General features: G+C 46.2%; 1 protein-coding gene across 3 annotated transcripts in view; it reads left to right on the top strand.

The window, feature by feature from the left end:
- Smoc1 (SPARC related modular calcium binding 1) overlaps positions 1-17,703 on the top strand; it is a 160,317-nt gene that overhangs the window by 101,248 nt on the left and 41,366 nt on the right. For all 3 annotated transcript variants that reach the window (XM_052185539.1, XM_052185540.1, XM_052185538.1), the window contains exons 4-5: positions 7,456-7,555; positions 9,612-9,659. In XM_052185539.1, the coding sequence (XP_052041499.1) occupies positions 7,456-7,555; positions 9,612-9,659 (148 nt within the window). The remainder of the gene's footprint in view (positions 1-7,455; positions 7,556-9,611; positions 9,660-17,703) is intronic.

Genomic DNA, 17,703 nt, shown 5'->3' with positions numbered 1-17,703 from the left:
CTGTTCCTAGTGCAGGCAGAAGAGAGTGGGCATGCTCCAGAGGGAGTAGGTGCAGGATCCCCAGGGATGCCGGTATGTGTTAAGAATCAGGGCAGCCTTGGTCCTGTGAAGGCTTGATGCCCCAGTGTTGGGGAATGCCAGGGTGGGGAGTCAGGAATGGGTGGGTGGGTGGGAGAACTCCCTCATAAAAGCAGGGTAAGGGGAGATAGGGGGTTTGCAGAGGGGAAACAGGGAAAGGGGATATCATTTGAAATGTAAACAAATAAAATATCTAATTAAAAAAAAAAGAAACGGAGCAGAAAGATGAACAGCAGAGGATCCTCCAGAAGGTGAAGCCCCGCCCTTCTGAGAAGCTTCCACAGAGTATGTGTGCTGGCTACTTTTACGCTACCTTGACACAAACTATAGTCACGACAAAGGAAGAAACCTTAACTGAGAAATTATCTCGGTAAGACTGAGCTGTAGGCAGGTCTACAGGGCATTTTCTTAGTGATTGACAGGGGAGGGCAAAGTGCAATGTTGGGCTGGTGGTTTTGGGTTCTAGAAGAAAGCCAGCTGAGGAAGCCGTGAGGAGCAAGCCCGTAAGCTGCGTTCCTCCATGGCCTCTGCATCAGCTCCTGTCTCCAGGCTCCTGCCCTACTTGAGTCTTCACATTGGCTTCCCTCAGTGGACTGTGGGGTGGGATATGTGAGCTAAATACATCCTTTCCTCCCCAAGTTGCTTTTGGTCATAATGTTTTAACAAAGCAATAGTAACTCTAACTCTGACATATTGGAAGCCCCTCCACAAAAGCTCTCATCCATCTGGAGGGGAAGGCTCCTCTCTAGGTGTTCTTCCCAGGATAACACTTGCTTCCACCTGCCTCCCACCAAAAGACCAAGGCAAAAAGAGACCCTGGTCCCTCAGACATCAGTATCCATAGACCCTCCTTTCCCTTTCCCCTAGACTGGTGTAGGGATGAGGACCACACACTTCCTTTATCTTTTGCCCCCAGTTTTCTCACTTGTGAAATGTTTGGGTTAGAATGGTGAACTCTAAGGTTTGTTCTGTTTTGTTTGTTTTTGTTTTTTTGTTTTTTTGTTTTTTTTGTTTTTCCCCAGTCCTGTGCTTTCTGAAATGCTATGAAGATTGGGATATCAGGATTCTAATTTCCTGGGAAGTTACTAACTAGTTGGGAATTTGCACAAATAATTCTCCCATGAAGGACTTTCTAAGAGAGTAACTTTGAAGCCCAAATGAAGCAATGCAGAGACCACTGGGGACTGAAAAGCTGTTGTCAGCGTAGAAGGTGGTATTTTCCATTTGGGGCTTGGCACCCGTGGGCGATAGTTGTCATCTGCCTCTCTGTTTTTCTCCACTCTCTCCTCCCACGTGTCCCCGTGAGCTGGTGTTTTCCCTACCCACTGGTCACTCATTTGCCTTTGCTGGAAGTGCTGCCTCCCACAGACTCACTGGGTGGTCAGGAGTCGGACTAATGTTGATGATTAGGAGGCTTAAAATAATTTCAAATTTGTCTTAATTTGGATGGAGATTGAACTGCAATATACCCCTGGCCTGTTTATGTAAAAAGACTTTGCCAATGATATTAAATCACATGAGTCAGAGATGGAACTTATTTATCTAGGAACACAGTGTTTTAAAGTGGCTGGAGGGACACCAGTTATGCCCAAAAAGACCGAGACAGTAGTAGCAGAAAATAGCCTTATTTTGGATGGTGTGTTCTTTGTCTCCAAAAGAGGGCCCTCCAGTTGACATTCTAGTCTCTGTAATATGCTCTAGAGTGGGGTAGGAGTCCTTTTCCTAACCTGTATCTACTTGTGGAACTGGGACAACCCTGGGTCTTGTCTTACAACAGTAAGACAAGATATCAGAAATGGCCCCTTGCCTTGTCAATTCCTCTTGGCCTGGGCATTTTCTATTGGCTAAAGGCCAGGACTTGATCAATTAGATTCTCAAGAAACAGATGGTATTAGTTATAAAGTTAAATTGTAAGTTTGAAAAGGAGCTAAACTAGGCACACTCAGTGCTTTGGGTATAGCTAAGACATCAGTTCCATAGAATTTATATCTGACTGCTTTCCTGCCAGGGACTGTGCTTCTCTGGACCAGGATTCTAACTTCCTGGGCTGTTACTAATAGTTGAAAATTTCATACAAATAATTCTTTTATCAAGGACTCGCCAAGAGGGTAACTCAATGTCTTACAACTCTTCCTACATAAAATAAACCTCCTTTCTGTGCTTACACTTTCTCAAACTTTGCTGATTCTGGACCATTCGGTTTTCACAGGCTGGTCAGTGAGCATGTTCTTCTGGTGCTCACCAGTTTGGTTCTGGCCTTTTAAAATGAGCAAATGGTTTACATATATATATATATATATATATATATATATATATATATATATATATATATATATATATCCAATACACAACTAAGTATTTTTTTCTTTTTAGTGTGTATGTGTGAGGCATATGTGCCATTTGCATGGATGTGTGTGAGTGTGTGTGTGCATATCGGTGTGTGTGTGTGTATTTGATGTTGGTGTTGGGAGTCTTATTTGGCCATTCTCTACCTTGTTCATTGAGGTAGAGTCTCAGTTGAACTCAGAGCTCACTGATAGAGCTAGTCTAATTAGCCAGTTTGTGCTGGAATTCTCTGTCTCTGCTTTCAGAGTGCTTGTGTTGAAAGTGGACTGCTTCCTGGCCCTCTACAGGGCCATATGTACATGAGTTCTTGGGCTCAGACTCTGGTCTTCATACATAGCAAACAATTTTTATTATATATTTTCTTTATTTACATTTTAAATGTTATCCCCTTTCCTAATTTCCCTTCCAAAAACCCCTATCCCATCCCCCCTCTCCCTGCTCCCTAACCTAACCACTCCCACTTCCCTGTCCTTGCATTTCCCTATACTGGAGCAATGAGCCTTCACAGGACCAAGGGCCTCTCCTCTCATTGATGTCTGACAGGGCCATCCTCTGCTACATATGTGGCTGGAGCTATGGGTCCCTCCATGTGTACTCTGGTTGGTGGTTTAGCCCCTGGGAACTCTCGGGGGTACTGCCTGGTTCATATTGTTGTTCCTCCTATGGCAAGCTCCTTCAGCTCCTTGTGTCCTTTCTCTAGCTCCTACACTGGAGACCCTGTGCTCAGTCCAATGGTTGGCTGAGAACATCCACCTCTGTATTTGTCAGGCACTGGCAGAGCCTCTCAGGAGACAGCCATATCAGGTTCCTGCCAGAAAGCACTTGTTGGCATCTACAATACTGTCTGGGTTTGGTAACTGTATATGGGATGGGTCCCTAGGTGGGGCAGTCTCTGGATGGTCTTTCTTTCAGTCTCTGCTCCACACTTTGTCTCTATATCTCCTCCCTTGTGTATTTTATTCCCCCTTCTAAGAAGGGCAGAAGTATCCACACTTTGCTTTTCCTTCTTCTTAAGCTTCATGTAGTCTGTGAATTATATCTTGGGTACTCCCAACTTCTGGACTAATATCCACTTATCAGTAAGTGCATACCGTGTGTGTTCTTTTGCGATTGGGTTACCTCACTCAGGATGATATTTTCTAGTTCCATCCATTTGCCTAAGAATGTCATGAATCCATTGTTTTTAATAGCTGAATAGTACTCCATTGTGTAAATGTACCACATTTTCTGTATCCATTCCTCTGTTAAGGGACATCTGGGTTCTTTTCAGCTTCTGGCTATTATGAATAAGGCTGCTATGAACATAGTGTAGCATGTGTCCTTATTAAATGTTGGAGAATCTTCTGGGTATACACCCAGAAGTGGTATAACTGGGTCCTCTGGTAGTACTATGTCCAATTTTCTGAGGAATTGCCAAACTGATTACCAGAGTGGTTGTAGCAGCTTGCAATCCCACCAGCAATGGAGGAGAGTTCCTTTTTCTCCACATCCTTGCTAGCATCTGCTGTCCTCTGAGTTTTTGATCTTAGCCATTCTGACTCATGTGAGGTGGAATCTCAGTGTTGTTTTGATTTGCATTTCCCTGATGACTAAGGATGTTGAACATTTCTTTAGGTGTTTCTCAGCCATTCGATATTCCTCAGTTGAGAATTCTTTGTTTAGCTCTGTACCCTATTTTTTAATAGGGTTATTTGTTTCTCTGGAGTCTAACTTCTTGAGTTCTTTGTATATAATGGATATTAGTCCACTATCGGATGTAGGGTTGGTAAAGATCTTTTCCCAATCTGTTGGTTGCTGGTTTGTCCTATTGATTGTGTCCTTTGCATGGCAAACACTTTAACTGCTGAGCCTGCTGAGCCTTCTCAGGCTGAAGCAGCTGAGTTCAACTGGCCCTTACCTGCTGATGTCAGTGTTCTACTCGAATTGTCTTGTTCCCTCACCCAATGACCAAATCGAGTATTCTTGTCATCTCTCCCATTTAAAAGGATGCATATATCTGAGGCACAGGCTGATGGAACAGCTGCAGCCTGCCTCCGTGTAGCTTCTTTTCTGTAAACACTGTTAAAACCACGCCAAGGCATCGTACAACCTCTCAGTTTGCGTCACGAGTGGTCTCCTAGGGCTCCTTCAGCAGAGGTCTCCTTAGCCACCCCAGCAGTTCCCCCAATCTGAGACCCTGCTGGGGTTCCTGTGCCCTCTTTTCTTCCCTCCTGCCCCTCCTTTAAACATAACTGTGTCAGTTATGCCCAAGGTCTCAGAGGATGGGGCAACAATTCCTCATTCCATTTGAGTTTTATGTCATTTGGAAGGAGCTGCCAGCCTGAGGATTTTGTTATTTAGTGTCTTTTCCTTGTAGTATGTTTGGAAGAAAAAGTTGAGAACCTTGGGGAGAAAGAAGCTGTGTCTGGTTCTGTGGGCCTGGCTAGGGGCTGGTTGGCTGTGTCATGTACCCACAGGGAGACAATGGGCATACTGAGTGAGAATGTGGCCTTGGACCCCTGGGCCCTGAGGTCAGATTGTGTCCCTGAAACAAAGCTCTGGGCATTGCCTTTTCCACTTGTGTCCCATTCTGCCCCAGTAACCATAGGCAGAACTCTTCAGCATGCCCTAGGAAAAGGTGTTCAGGCAGTTTAGTTCTATGCAGCCTGCTTGGCCATAATGCCCCTGTTGCAGCATGCAGCATTTGGCCTGAGGCATAGCCTTGGATATTGTCTGGTGCTCAGTCTTTATGTGACAATCTCAACAGTGGACTTCCAGGGCTCAGGAGTGAGTCAGCTTGGCACTTCAGTCCCTGGGACAGTTCCCCAGAGGTGACTACTGGCCAAAGTGGAGAAAGCAGCCAGCCAGGTCTCATTAGTTCCATTTAAGTGCTGCTCCTGGACAGAACGAGCCCTGGGAAGCATCCCCTGCAGGGCCTGTGTGATCTACAGGGGAAGCCAAGTTTCCAGAGGCACTTTCCATCCACACCTGTGGAGGTTACTAGAGGAGGTCTGGTTTGTGGGGAGACACCTGGCAGGTATTGTTGCTATGACTGCGAACAATCACTGCTACGGCCGCTCTGTACCAGTTCTCTCCACGTGCCAGATGTGAGCCTGCTTTACCAGGGCCCTCCAGCTCAGACAGTTATTACTCATGTTATTATAAAGAAGAGGCTCAAAGAGCGAAGTAAGGTGCCTAGCTGGCTAGACTAGCACGCAAATGCTGGCCTGTCTTGATGTCTTCCTATTCCACTATTAGCCTCATTAGGAAGCAGCACTTCTAAATCTGGGATGCCTATGGTGGGTGAGCATCTGGGGTGTCACCTTGGCTATAAGGTGAAGGGGTAGGGTGTGTCTCTGGGGTCTGTGCTCTAGGCAGTGTCCCTGCAGAGATGACAGCAGTGAGTGTTCTGTTTGACAGCAACCTGGTACTGTTGCTACTGGTAGGAACAAGAAACTATTTTATTCTACCCTGATATCTGTGGACAGGCTCATGGTGAAACAACTTGCCTTGGGGGAAGTCAGAGTGTTTGATACCCACACAAGAGTACAATACTTTCCATAGCTTTCTTTGCCTTAGCAATAACTGCTGGCCCCTACCCACACTGTCAGAGGACTGTTTTCACTGTCTCTTTCTGTTCCTCTCTGCTCAATTTGTATGCAATTACTGTCTGGCCTCAATTCCAATATGTCCTTGATCCCAAGAGGCACATATTTTTTTTCACGATTTAATATCTTTGCAGTTGGCACACGAGCCTTGTCATTGAGATGCACACTTAATGTGGTATGGCTTTTTAAATTGATGTTGCACTTTAGAGGTGATGGGAGACCAGGAATGGAGGTAATGTGAGAACGCATGCCTCTATTCAACCCATCAGTCACCTGCGATGGATGTCAGCATTACACTAGATTCTGGGGACTCTGAAACAGTTTGCAGTCCTTGAAGTTATAATCTGAAGTGGCAAGACGGACCTGGCAAATGAAGAGCCCGCACTCACTGGCTTGCCATGGGAAGCCTTCTGAGTTTGGAGAAGGGTTGGAAGAAGACGAGACTGTCTTTGAGAGGAAGAACATCATGAAGGGAAGCAGAAGGGTTAGAAGAAGGTTGGGAAGAGGTGGTCTGATTCAGCGCTGTGGATAAATTGAGTAAAATTGAATGGTTAGCCAACAATGTCATGGAACTGAGGCTGTGTTTGGTAACATGAAAGGGTTTGTTGTGGCCAACGGGGATGGTGCATGTGGAACCTGGGATGTAAAAATGACACCAGAAGAGTGGGTAGGGACGGGTTGTTGGGGACCTTAAGTATCATGAAAATTAGTTTAAATTTTATCTTTAGTCCAAAAGTGACCCACTGGGGGCTGTTACACAAGGACATTTGTTTTGATAGGTGTTTATTAATTCTGCAGAGAAAACGGTTGGGGGGAGGGAAGGTGGGATGGGAGAAGGTGGGTAAGGTAACAGCTATTGGAGGACAAAGAGGAGCTCCCCTGGAAGATTAAAAGAAAGCCTCACTTTAATTAGTCATTCTCAGACAGCTAGGTCTGATCCTGCAGGCTTGATAATCAGTGGTACAGCTGGGCTTCTAGTAGAAGATCCTGCATGCACAGGATGATCTGTCCTTGCCTCAGGAGAGCTGTGCTCTCACTATACAGGCTTCTGCTGCTTATGAGAGAAACTTAGCATTTGTCTGTACTTGTTCAAGAAGGGCCCGAACATTCCCACAGATACTTGCCAAATGAGTTCTCCGTTAGACTATTTTACAGTTGGATGGGAGCATGTGCCAGCCCTGGTATGGAGTACACATCACAGGTAATCGCAGTGGGCACATTCCCATAGGATAGCAGATGTTAAGCCTTTGGAGTCATAAGAAAGAAGAAGGTTCACAGGGATGATGGAGCCAACATGACATCGATGCTGGGTCCACCTGACTGTTCTACCTGTGAGAGATGTCCTGGGACAGATGTGGGAGAGGGAGGAGATTTTTCTGACGTATGGATGATTGACTGTTACCCAAGACTTACGCTTCTCTTCCTTTTTCACTTCTCTGAACAGGTGCAGTGCCACACGTACACAGGGTACTGCTGGTGTGTCACCCCAGATGGGAAGCCCATCAGTGGCTCTTCTGTGCAGAATAAAACTCCTATATGTTCAGGTACTGTAAGAAGGTGCGGGAGGAATGAAAAGAGTTGGAGAGAGACTTGTTGCATCTGCATCTTACAGGCAAACCTTTAAAGGGTTGCTGTGGTAAATGAGCCCCTTTCCAGGTCAGAAGGATTCCACTCTATGCTTGCTCAAGGGTCGGCAAGATGAAGAGTGCCCATTTGTGTCTATGTGTGCACGTTTTAGTTTGAGTTTATATTTCTGGTGCAGTGCTCTTTTCCTAAGCATCGGCTACAGCTCCTTAGAGTGGAGATGCCACACATCTAGAAGTTTGCTGTCATTTGCTGCCTGTAATGGATCTTGAAATGCATTATTGGTATTGATGTTGGAGCCATGTGAGAGTGTAACACTAATGGCTTCAGTGACTGATTAGTGATGTCTGTCATGGACGCAGGGAAGGAAGGTGTTAGCTTCTCTGCCACATCTTTGCCATCTTTGAATATTGTAATAAACGACAATGAAAATCTTTTTCTAACCATGAACCTGATGTCTGTCTGGCCATCTGCAATGCCTGGGAGATTAAAAAGACTCTAAGTCTCAAAGTTTTTCCTTGAATATTCTGATGAGTAGGTCCTAGATCTGGAATGAACTTCAAACTCCTTATTTTTTATGACGCTCTTTTGATAATTGGACAAATATGATAATGGCCTACTGGGTTGACCTGTAGCAGAGCTTACTTTTTATACTCCCAACTTTGTAGGCTTACAGTGTTTGCTGTTCAGTCAGTCTTATGGGATTGTTTGTGATGGATTCACAAAGCCCCACACTTCACCCTCATTAGTAACTCCCTTAAGGTTGTCCCCAAAACAGTCTCACCCATCATCTACTGTATATATGGACTGGATTTTTACTTATTCCCAGGGTTAAGTGCGAGCAAAGTACAACATGTTATGCTAAAACCTAGTGCCAAAGGCCTTCAGTCTACATTAACTTTTCCTGGGTTTTACGTTTTTAAAATCAAATTTGTTCTCTTAAAAAAAAAAACAACAAAAAACTATCTCTTTGGTTTAAAAAAGAAAAGTAAGTGGAAAGGGCCCTAATGTACGTAAGAATTCATGCTAGGATCAAAATTTACAGGCCAAAAGGGAAGTTTACTTTATTTGTGGTTTACACAGAAACTGGAAACCTTAATTGAGTTAGTGTGAGGAGGGGCAGGACTTGGGCCTCCTTGCAAGTGACTTGGAACACTCCATCTAAAGCAAACAAATGCATTAGACACAAGCCTCCCGCAGGATAAGATAACAGACTCCTCACACAACTAGTATATGGAGAAGGAGTGATATATGGGTTAGGAAAAATCAGAATTCTCAGTTTTCTCTCATGATCGGGATCTTCAGAGAGGCCTTTCTATTGAGTGAGCTTTCCCTGCACATGTGGGATTGGCCTTCAAGGAGAGGGCAGGTGCCACAGAGCCAGGCCTGGATGACGGGTACATGTGGCATCCCAGAAGAAATGGGGCAAATGTTTGGCCAGAACACAAGCTGCCCCTTTCTTGAAGAACAAACTGTGTCTAGAAAATTGTTTCCATACCTCAGACTGTTTGGCCCATTCGGTACAATTGGGCCAACAATTTTCTACTTAATGCAGATGGAAAATCACCGATTTCCTGTCCTGACCAGCAAGGGATGTCAATCATTGCATTTTCAGTAAAAGGGGTTTCTTTTCCGTTGGCCCTAGTGACTGGGTGTGGGTCAGAGCATGGAGATGGTGAGACAAGCGTGTGTGCAGGGGTGTGTAAGTGGGGGACAAGTATCAAGATGTTTTCATTACATGTATGTGGAGTTTTGTAAAAACTGGGTCAAGATTGGTTCCAGGGAACCTGGCAATCAGTTCAACTCAAAACAGTCTAGGTTATCAGTGACATTGATGTTAAACAAACCCTACTTGACATGCATGTGCACACTAACTTTGTATATAGTATCCCTGGTTGTATACAATACATATATACATGGCCATGTGCTCATGACATCGGGCTTTGCCAAGTGTTTGATGGATACCAACCGCAGTGCCATCTGAATCTCGTGCTTCTGTTTCCTCTCTCCCCCAAGGTCCAGTCACTGACAAGCCCTTGAGCCAGGGTAATTCAGGAAGAAAAGGTGAGTGGAGTTTTATGCTTTGACTAAATGTTTGCTTCAGAGGCAAGTGTAAGCAGGCTTCTTAGCTGAGAGATATGGAGTCTGGGGCAAAAGCTAAACATGCCTCCCATTTCCAGTTTCCTCCCTGAAGCACTAGATGTAAGGATGGCTCAGAAAGTGGTGATGACTGAGCTGTCGTTGTTTCTGAGGAAGGAGAGGGTGTGGGACACAGAGTTGGGTAGGGACCACCCTTATGTGAGCCCTGTGGATCTCTGCTCGCTGGAAAGTTCAGTTGGTCAACTACCAACAGAAGAAGATGAAGGCAGAACACTCACGTCTACCCTTGGCTCTCTAGTTTGTAAGCTCCTTGAGTGCCCGCCCTCCCCCACCCTTTTGCATGATGTATCTAGAGTCTCTCCCTGAAGGCCTGGATGACTTCATGGGTATGCAGCCAGTGCAGCCGTCTTGAAATTTTCAACTATGTTGCCTTGATGCCAAGAGGATGGTGACGTGAACAGAGGCAGAGGAGACAGACGTCTGATGAGTATCTGCTGCCAGGCCATTTTGATCTTGAAGCATCACACAGCTTGTATGATGCTTTCGATTTGGCTTCCATAGCAAGCTTAAGGGTGTTTTGTTGTTGTTGTTTTTTTGTTTTGGTTTGGTTTTTTTTATTTTGGTTTAAACCCAGAACAACACTAACCAGCAAATTACACACTACCATTACAATTCAAGAGATGGATAGATGTGTGCATGCATGCATGCATCCATCCATCTATCCAAGCATATATACATACATACATACATACATACATACATACATACGTACATACATACATACTGGGAGAGAGTAAAGTTTCCCATTTTGAACTTCTAATGACAGTTTTTTCCTGCCTGTTTCCTATCACAAAGGGCCCATATTTTGTTTCAGTCTGGTTTTCCCATCTTATATTGCTGTTATTTGTCTGAGTGCTGTAGTGGACTCTGACATGTGAGCTGGTCCCTGCAGTATGCTGCTCACTCCTTCTGGTTTGGAAGTCAGTTTGAAGCCTAGGGCCCACAACTGCCAGCTCCTGGGACAGCAGACATGGCAACCTGGAAAGCAGCTAACTATCCACTTCATGACACATGCGGGTGCTGCCAAGTTTCCTTCTGCTCAGACTGACTCTGAGGCTTCCCACATCACCTAGACTTTGGAAGGTGCCTGCTCACAAGAGTCCCTGGTGTGTGTGTGTGTGTGTGTGTGTGTGTGTGTGTTACTTTGAGCAGCACAAAGCTCACCGAGTGCTACATACACAGTAAGTAACATGGAGACCAGGACAGCCATGGGCTTCTGCCGCTGCACTGAGGGCTGGAGTTAAGGCTCAGAGAAGCTATTTCTGAGACGTGGTTCTCCAAGAAGGAGAAGGTGGTCTGAGCATGGACTGAAACAGTGGGCCTACAGGCGGCTTCTCTTCCTGAAGAAGGATGGGAAGGTGGGAAGAAGGGAGGAGAGGCCTTTTCAAGTCCTTCCCAGAGCTGGAGATGCCACCAGGGATGCCATGATGGGCGAGTAGGGCTGGGAGCAGGGATGTCTCTGTGGACGTCTGACTTCCCCAGGGCTGTGCCTGGCAGTGTGCCTGGAGGGTTTGGGAATAGGACCTGCTTTCATTCTGCTTAACGCTGCACATCAATACTTCAGGAGCCTCCACGCTTTTGCTTCTGGGTGTGAGGATCTCATGGCAGAGACAAACAGTTGACAGGCATAAACCAACCACCCATCAAAAGGAATGGGGGACACATGGTGCTTGCAAAGCTTGTCGTCCAGAAAGGCTGGCTGAGAGGTTTGCGTTTTGAACTGGATACCAAAGGGCTCTCCTAGCTGCTGTGGCTTGTACCCCATGGATAACAATAACAGATAGCTGTCATCCTGGCTCCTGCTAAGCCAGTTGGAAAAGGGCAGGTGAGCTGCAGATTGCATTTACAGTAGATAGCAGGGAACACCCTTTGCTCCCTCCTAGACCAGGATCAGCCAGCATACCTGGAGGAGGGATCAGGAGTCTGACTCCTCTAGAGTGAGACTAATAATAAAGCCTCCCTCTCAGTCAGTGCTCCTCAGACTTCCTGATGCGGTGACCCTTTAATACAGCCCCTTGTGTTGTGGTTGTTAGTTGATAGGTGGCTCGTTTCACGTAGAGCCAACACAGTTCCCACGAAAGAGGCTCTTTATTGAAGGGGGAAGAAGTGAGGAAGAGAAAAAGAGAGATGGGTCGGGTCTCTGCTTTTTATCCGGGCCACACAGATAAATGACACACATCACCACACACAGCACACAGGTGATGCTCAATGAATGTCACACACACACACCCCCAACAGAGGAAGAAGGGTCCTTGTCACCTAGGGATGATGTCATCGTTGGAGTTGGAGGCTAGCTGTAAACACTTCTGGTGCTAACAGTGGTGACCCTCAACCATAAAATTATTTTCATTACTACTTTATATCTGTAATTTTGCTGCTGTTATGAATTGTGGTGTAAATATTTGATACGCAGGAAATATGTGTGACCCTCCAAAGGGGTCTCTACGCACAGGTTGAGGACCACTGTTTAGATGGAGCCATTACTGTCAGCTCCCAGGTCTTTTCTTCCTCAGCCCGATGGCTGGCTTTCTTCTTCCTGTGGGGTCCAGTGGAGGCAAAGGACAGCACAAGTGGTGGGTGGTAGTGTGTGCTAAATCTCACTCTACCCTGGGGATCTGAACTCTGCACAAGGGTCTCGTTTTCCCTCCACTTAGAGGATCAATTTAAGTATAGGATCATTTCTTTGTCTGCCGTAAGCATGTAGAGAAAGCAAGTTTGGGCCACCTGTAGGAAGGGCCACTTGAAGCCACACCTGCCTAGGAAGCTGGAGTTTGAATGGGGACAGGGTGTGAGAGGGCGTTCGTAATATCCTGTGTCGACCTGCAGAGGTTCCTCTTTCAGCTGAACTGAAGAATGGAATGTGCTCTGCAGGGCAGCAGGTGGGACAGCACAAAGGCCCCTTGTCCGAGCTCATGCCCACATGTGGCTTCTCCTACAAGGCATCTCTCAGGAGTTGGGGCCAGCAGAGCAATGATGTAGCTTAGGCCCTGGGAGCTCAAGGGGTGTGATTGCAGAGAAGGTAGAGCCTTAGTTCTATGGGTGTGAGGGATGTGGGTGCAAGGCAGGGATGGGACCTGCTTTCTCTCTTCCCCAAACTCTCTTGCCTTCCTGAACATGCCCCACTGACGGGGCTGGGAAGGATCAGTTCTCTCTGCCTAGAAGGAATGAAAAGATGCATTGTGCGACTGCTCAGAGTCTGGTCGACGGCCAGGAATTAGGCCTTGGAAGGAGAGGAGGAGAAAGGCCGAGTGCAGGGAGCTGGGGGTGGACAGCCAGAGAGATAGCATGAGGGAGGGCAGCCAGGCAGCTGCAGGTCACCGCTGCTTGGCTAGGCTGGGGGCCTGGGTTCACAGGTGTGGGGCCCGAGGGAAGAAGTGGGGGAGGAGGGGGCCACTGTTATCTTCCCCAGATGCTCATGCTCCAGGAGGGGAGGAGGGTCACAACTTCAGACTATTTACTTAATCCCCAGGAATGTCCTCGCTTTGCTCTGTTCTTTGTGCTCCTTGTGCTTAACGGACTCCTTTATGGGCACATGTGTGGTAATTAACACGCACGGTGTAGGGCCTGGGCCATGTGTTTGAGTTTCAAATATCCATTGATCTGGGGCAATCCCATCCTGCTGCCCCCTCCTCGCCTCCTCTGGTCCTAGTCCTTGAAGACAGATGGGGGTGGCACGCACCTGTACCCACACGTGTTTTATTGATGCCACGGACGCATATCCGAAGGAAGGCAGAGGACTCCAGCAGTCCCTCCAGCTCCGAGGCTCTATTGCTAAAACAGCTGGGGGCTGCAGGAGCTGGGAGATGGACTGATTGGGGGTTTTCACTGTCCAAAGGCCTGGGAACTGGGAAGCAGGCTGTTTCCACAGTACCCACTGATCTGAAGCAGCCTGTGTTGAGGCGGGTGGTAAGCTTTCATGACCTGGTTCTTTTTTTGGGCTGGGATGTGAAGAACTCTAGGGGAGTTTGCAGGATAACACTCGGGTGTGGGGGGAGAGCGCTGCCTCGCTGTGAACCCCCTCCCCCCCCCCCCCGCCCCCATGAGGTACCAGGATGACAATTCTCAACTTCTCTGGTGAGGCCGGAGAGTGATAAAGAACGGGTGAGGGATCCAGAGAGCATGTGCAGAGTGGTTTTTTAGTGTCTCTCCTGATGGCTCAGAGTCAGATAGTTCTGTGGCCTATGCTGTGACAGCCAGCCAGTGAAACCCAAGGGTCATCAGAGGAAATTTTCTAAAATTTTCTCATTTTCCTGTAAGAGATCTGAGAGTTTGTTGTTTAAAGCAAGTGAGAACGAAACAAAACCATGAATATAGTCTGTGTAAAGTTTCCTTCCTTCGGGAACTTCTGTGTTTGCCAAGCTAGTCTCAGAAGAGGTCAGAGCTTCGAGGCCTGCTCACCTTTAATGGGTGGAGAGTTCTTTTTAATCCCTCACTGGCTGCTCCACAGTGTGTGCCCTGAGTAAGGAGTGAGTCACAGTTATTTCCCCAAGGTCCCTGTCTGTGTCTCTATTTTTAGAGGATCTTGTGGAGTCTGGTCTGCAGAAGGATGGCAACCTGAGACCCGTGCCCCTCAGGAGGTGGGTCAGAATGTACTGATGGCTGGCTTAGGACAGGGGTGATAGGCAGCAGGTACACCAGGTAAAAGACATGCACTCTGCAGCCTCCAACCTTGGCCTCACAGTTGGGGGCAGGGGCAATGAGCAGACCTGAAGGAGATGTGCCCCAGTGCCCTAAGCCTGGGTGAGATGTCCCAGGCTGGTTGTCCAGGGGTGGCCTGCCCATGAAGCATCATCCTCGAGCCTATGATTTTAACCTGTGCTACATTTGAATGGAGATTATAGGACTTGCACACCCTGGAGGACTTCTTAATCGAATAAGTATTTGAGTCCCTGTCAGCATTTTGTGTGTGCTTCCGTTGTTGGCTAAATGTTTATTCGGAGATTTCAAGGCTCCTGTTTGTTATAGCTACTGAGGCTGTAGTCGTGAGTGAAAATGGCAAGAACCCTAGCCTCATTTTGTGGGGCAGTTACGATCGCTTGCTGCTCTTCCAGAGGACCCGAGTTCAGGTCCCAGCATGCACATCAGGTAGCTCCTAACATCCACAGCTCCAATTCCAACTCCAGCAAATCAGATACTACCTGCTGACTTCTGTGGACACCTGTCTGACACAGACACACTCACATATACCTAATTAAAACAAATATAAAATTAAACAAAAAGAAAAATAACCGAAAATTCTTAAGACCTCAACCTCAATGTCATGCTTTATGAAAAATAGCCCATACAGGATCATAGTCCACACTGTAGAATGTAAAGCTGTCACAACTTTTAAAAGAGTCTGTGAGAACATTTTTTTACCACTCAAGATATGAGGGAATACTTATGAAACATCTGCCGGGCATAGGACATGCATCTAGAACATACAATCAGCTCCATAGACTCAACAGTTAGAAAAAGTTTAAATTAACAAGTGGGCAGGCTACACATATAGACACTTCACCAAAGTCGATCTACAGAGGGCAAAGAGCTCATGGAAGATGTTTAACGTTATAGGAAATGCAAATGAAGACCGTGGTGAGCTGTCACGATTAGGGGGGTAAAAATAGTTTCCATACTGAATGTTGGTGAGGTGGCAGAGAAGCAGCATGCCTCATACACTGCCGGGGAGGATTTAAATAGCACAGCCATGATGGGAAATGCTTTGGAAATCCCCCTCCTCCTCTGCTTCCTCTCCCATGTCCCTAGCTCTCCCCTCCCCCGTCCTCTCCTTCATGCCTTTGACAGTCTGTGTCACTCAGGCCGGATCTTAAACTCATGGCTTTAGCCTTCTAAGTGCTGACATTAGAGGTGTGAGCCACCATGCTTGGCTGCAAGTTTCTGTTAAAAAAAAAATCTGAAGCATAAACTTAACTCGAATTTATCAATCATATTCTGGAACGTTATTTTAAGGAAACGAAGACAGCCACACAAATAACCCATGAGTTTTATAGCGGCTTTGTCTATAATGTCAAAATGGGGACAACCCAAATGCCCTTCAGCAACTGAAATGAGCTGGGTCATACCTGTGCCACAGAGGATACTCAGCAGTATATGCTGGAACTTGGCAAGGTCTCAAGGGCATTGTGCAAAGTATACACACACACACACACACACACACACACACACTATTCCAAAAGATTAGATGCTACACAATCCCAATCACACATCATCCTAGAAATGACAAGATTATAGAGGTAGAGACCAAGCAAGAAGCTTCCAGGTGATAATGGGTAGACGAGAGAGAAAGTGTGACCGTAAAGAGGAAACCCCACATGGAATGCAATCACTGATCAGTGGATATTAATTAGCCCAGAAGCTCTGAATACTCAAGGCACAATTAGCATATCAAATGACTCCCATGAAGAAGTAAGGAGAGGGCCCTGATCCTGGAAAGGCCTGACCCAGCATTGTAGGGGAGTACCAGGACAGAGAAAAAGGAGGCAGGTGATTGGAGAATGGGTGGAGAGAAGAAGGCTTATGGGACATATGGGGAGGGGGGAACCGGGAAAGGGGAAATCATTTGGAATGTAAACAAAGAATATAGAAAAGAAAAAAAAAGAAAAAGAAAAAAGAAAAAAACCCATGGCAGCCCCTGTGGCAATGGGATAGTTTTGTGTGACAATGATGTGAATCTGTACATAGGTAAAATAATTCAGAGTTGTACACACATAAACAGGGGTGTGTGTGTGTGTGTGTGTGTGTGTGTGTGTGTGTGTGTGTGTGTGAAACTGCTGGGGTCTGGGTAAGATGGATTGTGCCCATATCAGCTTCTTGATTTGATTTTGTTCTATTCTTTTGAACATATATAATTACAGTCATTAGTCAGTATCCATGGGTGTGTGTGGAGGGTCTAGACCTCCCCTATGTATTCCAGGCTAGCTTTAAACTTCTGATCTCCCTGCCTCTCTCTCCCAAGTTCTAGGATTATGGTTATATACAAACAGAGTTGGGTTATGCCTTGCTCAGGATCAAACTCATGGCTTGGGACTCAAGGCAAGCACTCTACCAGGGCTGTCCCTTGCCTGTGTTTAAGCCCCCTGTATAAAGTGGAATGTGACACTGTATTTGTGTAAACTCAAACACATCTTTTCAAAAACATTTTAAAGAAGTTAGTTGAGTTCTGTGTGAATCCTGTCTTCATGTTGCTGATTCATGTTGCTACAGGAGCCTCTTGCTCTATCTTCCTTTCCATCTTACTCTTCCTCTCCCTTCTCTTTTTCTCTTCAACTTCTTCTCTTCCTTATTGTCTATCCCTCATCTGCATTCCTACCTAGTCTCCAGTGGTTGCTCTTATTCAGAGGAATGCATGACTTGAGGAAAAGGGGAGAGTGTTTGCAAAAAGCAGCTTTATGCTTGTTCTTAGGTCGAAGAGGAAGTGTGCAGTGGGTAGAAACAGCAGCAAGATGTGGACCTCGTGCTTAGGAGTGAGCTTTGGGGGTTTTCGCTGGTCAGCACAGCGACAACTTCCAGCCCACTTAAGAGCCTACTTATCCAGGAGCTATGCCTCTCAGGAGATGCTGGGGTTAGCAAGCATTCCATCCTCCTGGAGTGGCCCAGGGTAGCTAGCTTCTTAACAGACTTTTGCAAACAGGATGCTCAAAGAAGTTACCCAGACTTCCATACTCCACCTTAAATCACATAAGTTTGATCCCTTCAAATGCAAGAACTTTGTAGTTCTATCAGATATCGGTTTATTCCTGTAAAAGATAGACGGACAGTGGTGCCATCAAAGAATGTAAGGGAGGGTCACAGTAGTTGGTGTGGCTTGAGATGAATTCAAGAATCAGAGGGCTTGCTGAGGAATCTTCTAAATCTCAGGCTGGGGGTGGGGACCACTGGTTATTTATTTATTTATTTATTTATTTATTTATTTATTTATTTATTTATTTATTTCTCACACTCCACCTCA

Source organism: Apodemus sylvaticus, chromosome 6 (genome assembly GCF_947179515.1).
Source record: "Apodemus sylvaticus chromosome 6, mApoSyl1.1, whole genome shotgun sequence".
NCBI classification, from domain to species: domain Eukaryota; kingdom Metazoa; phylum Chordata; class Mammalia; order Rodentia; family Muridae; genus Apodemus; species Apodemus sylvaticus.
The sequence above is the reverse complement of the archived record's forward strand: the minus strand, read 5'-3'. Positions and strand labels throughout refer to the sequence as shown.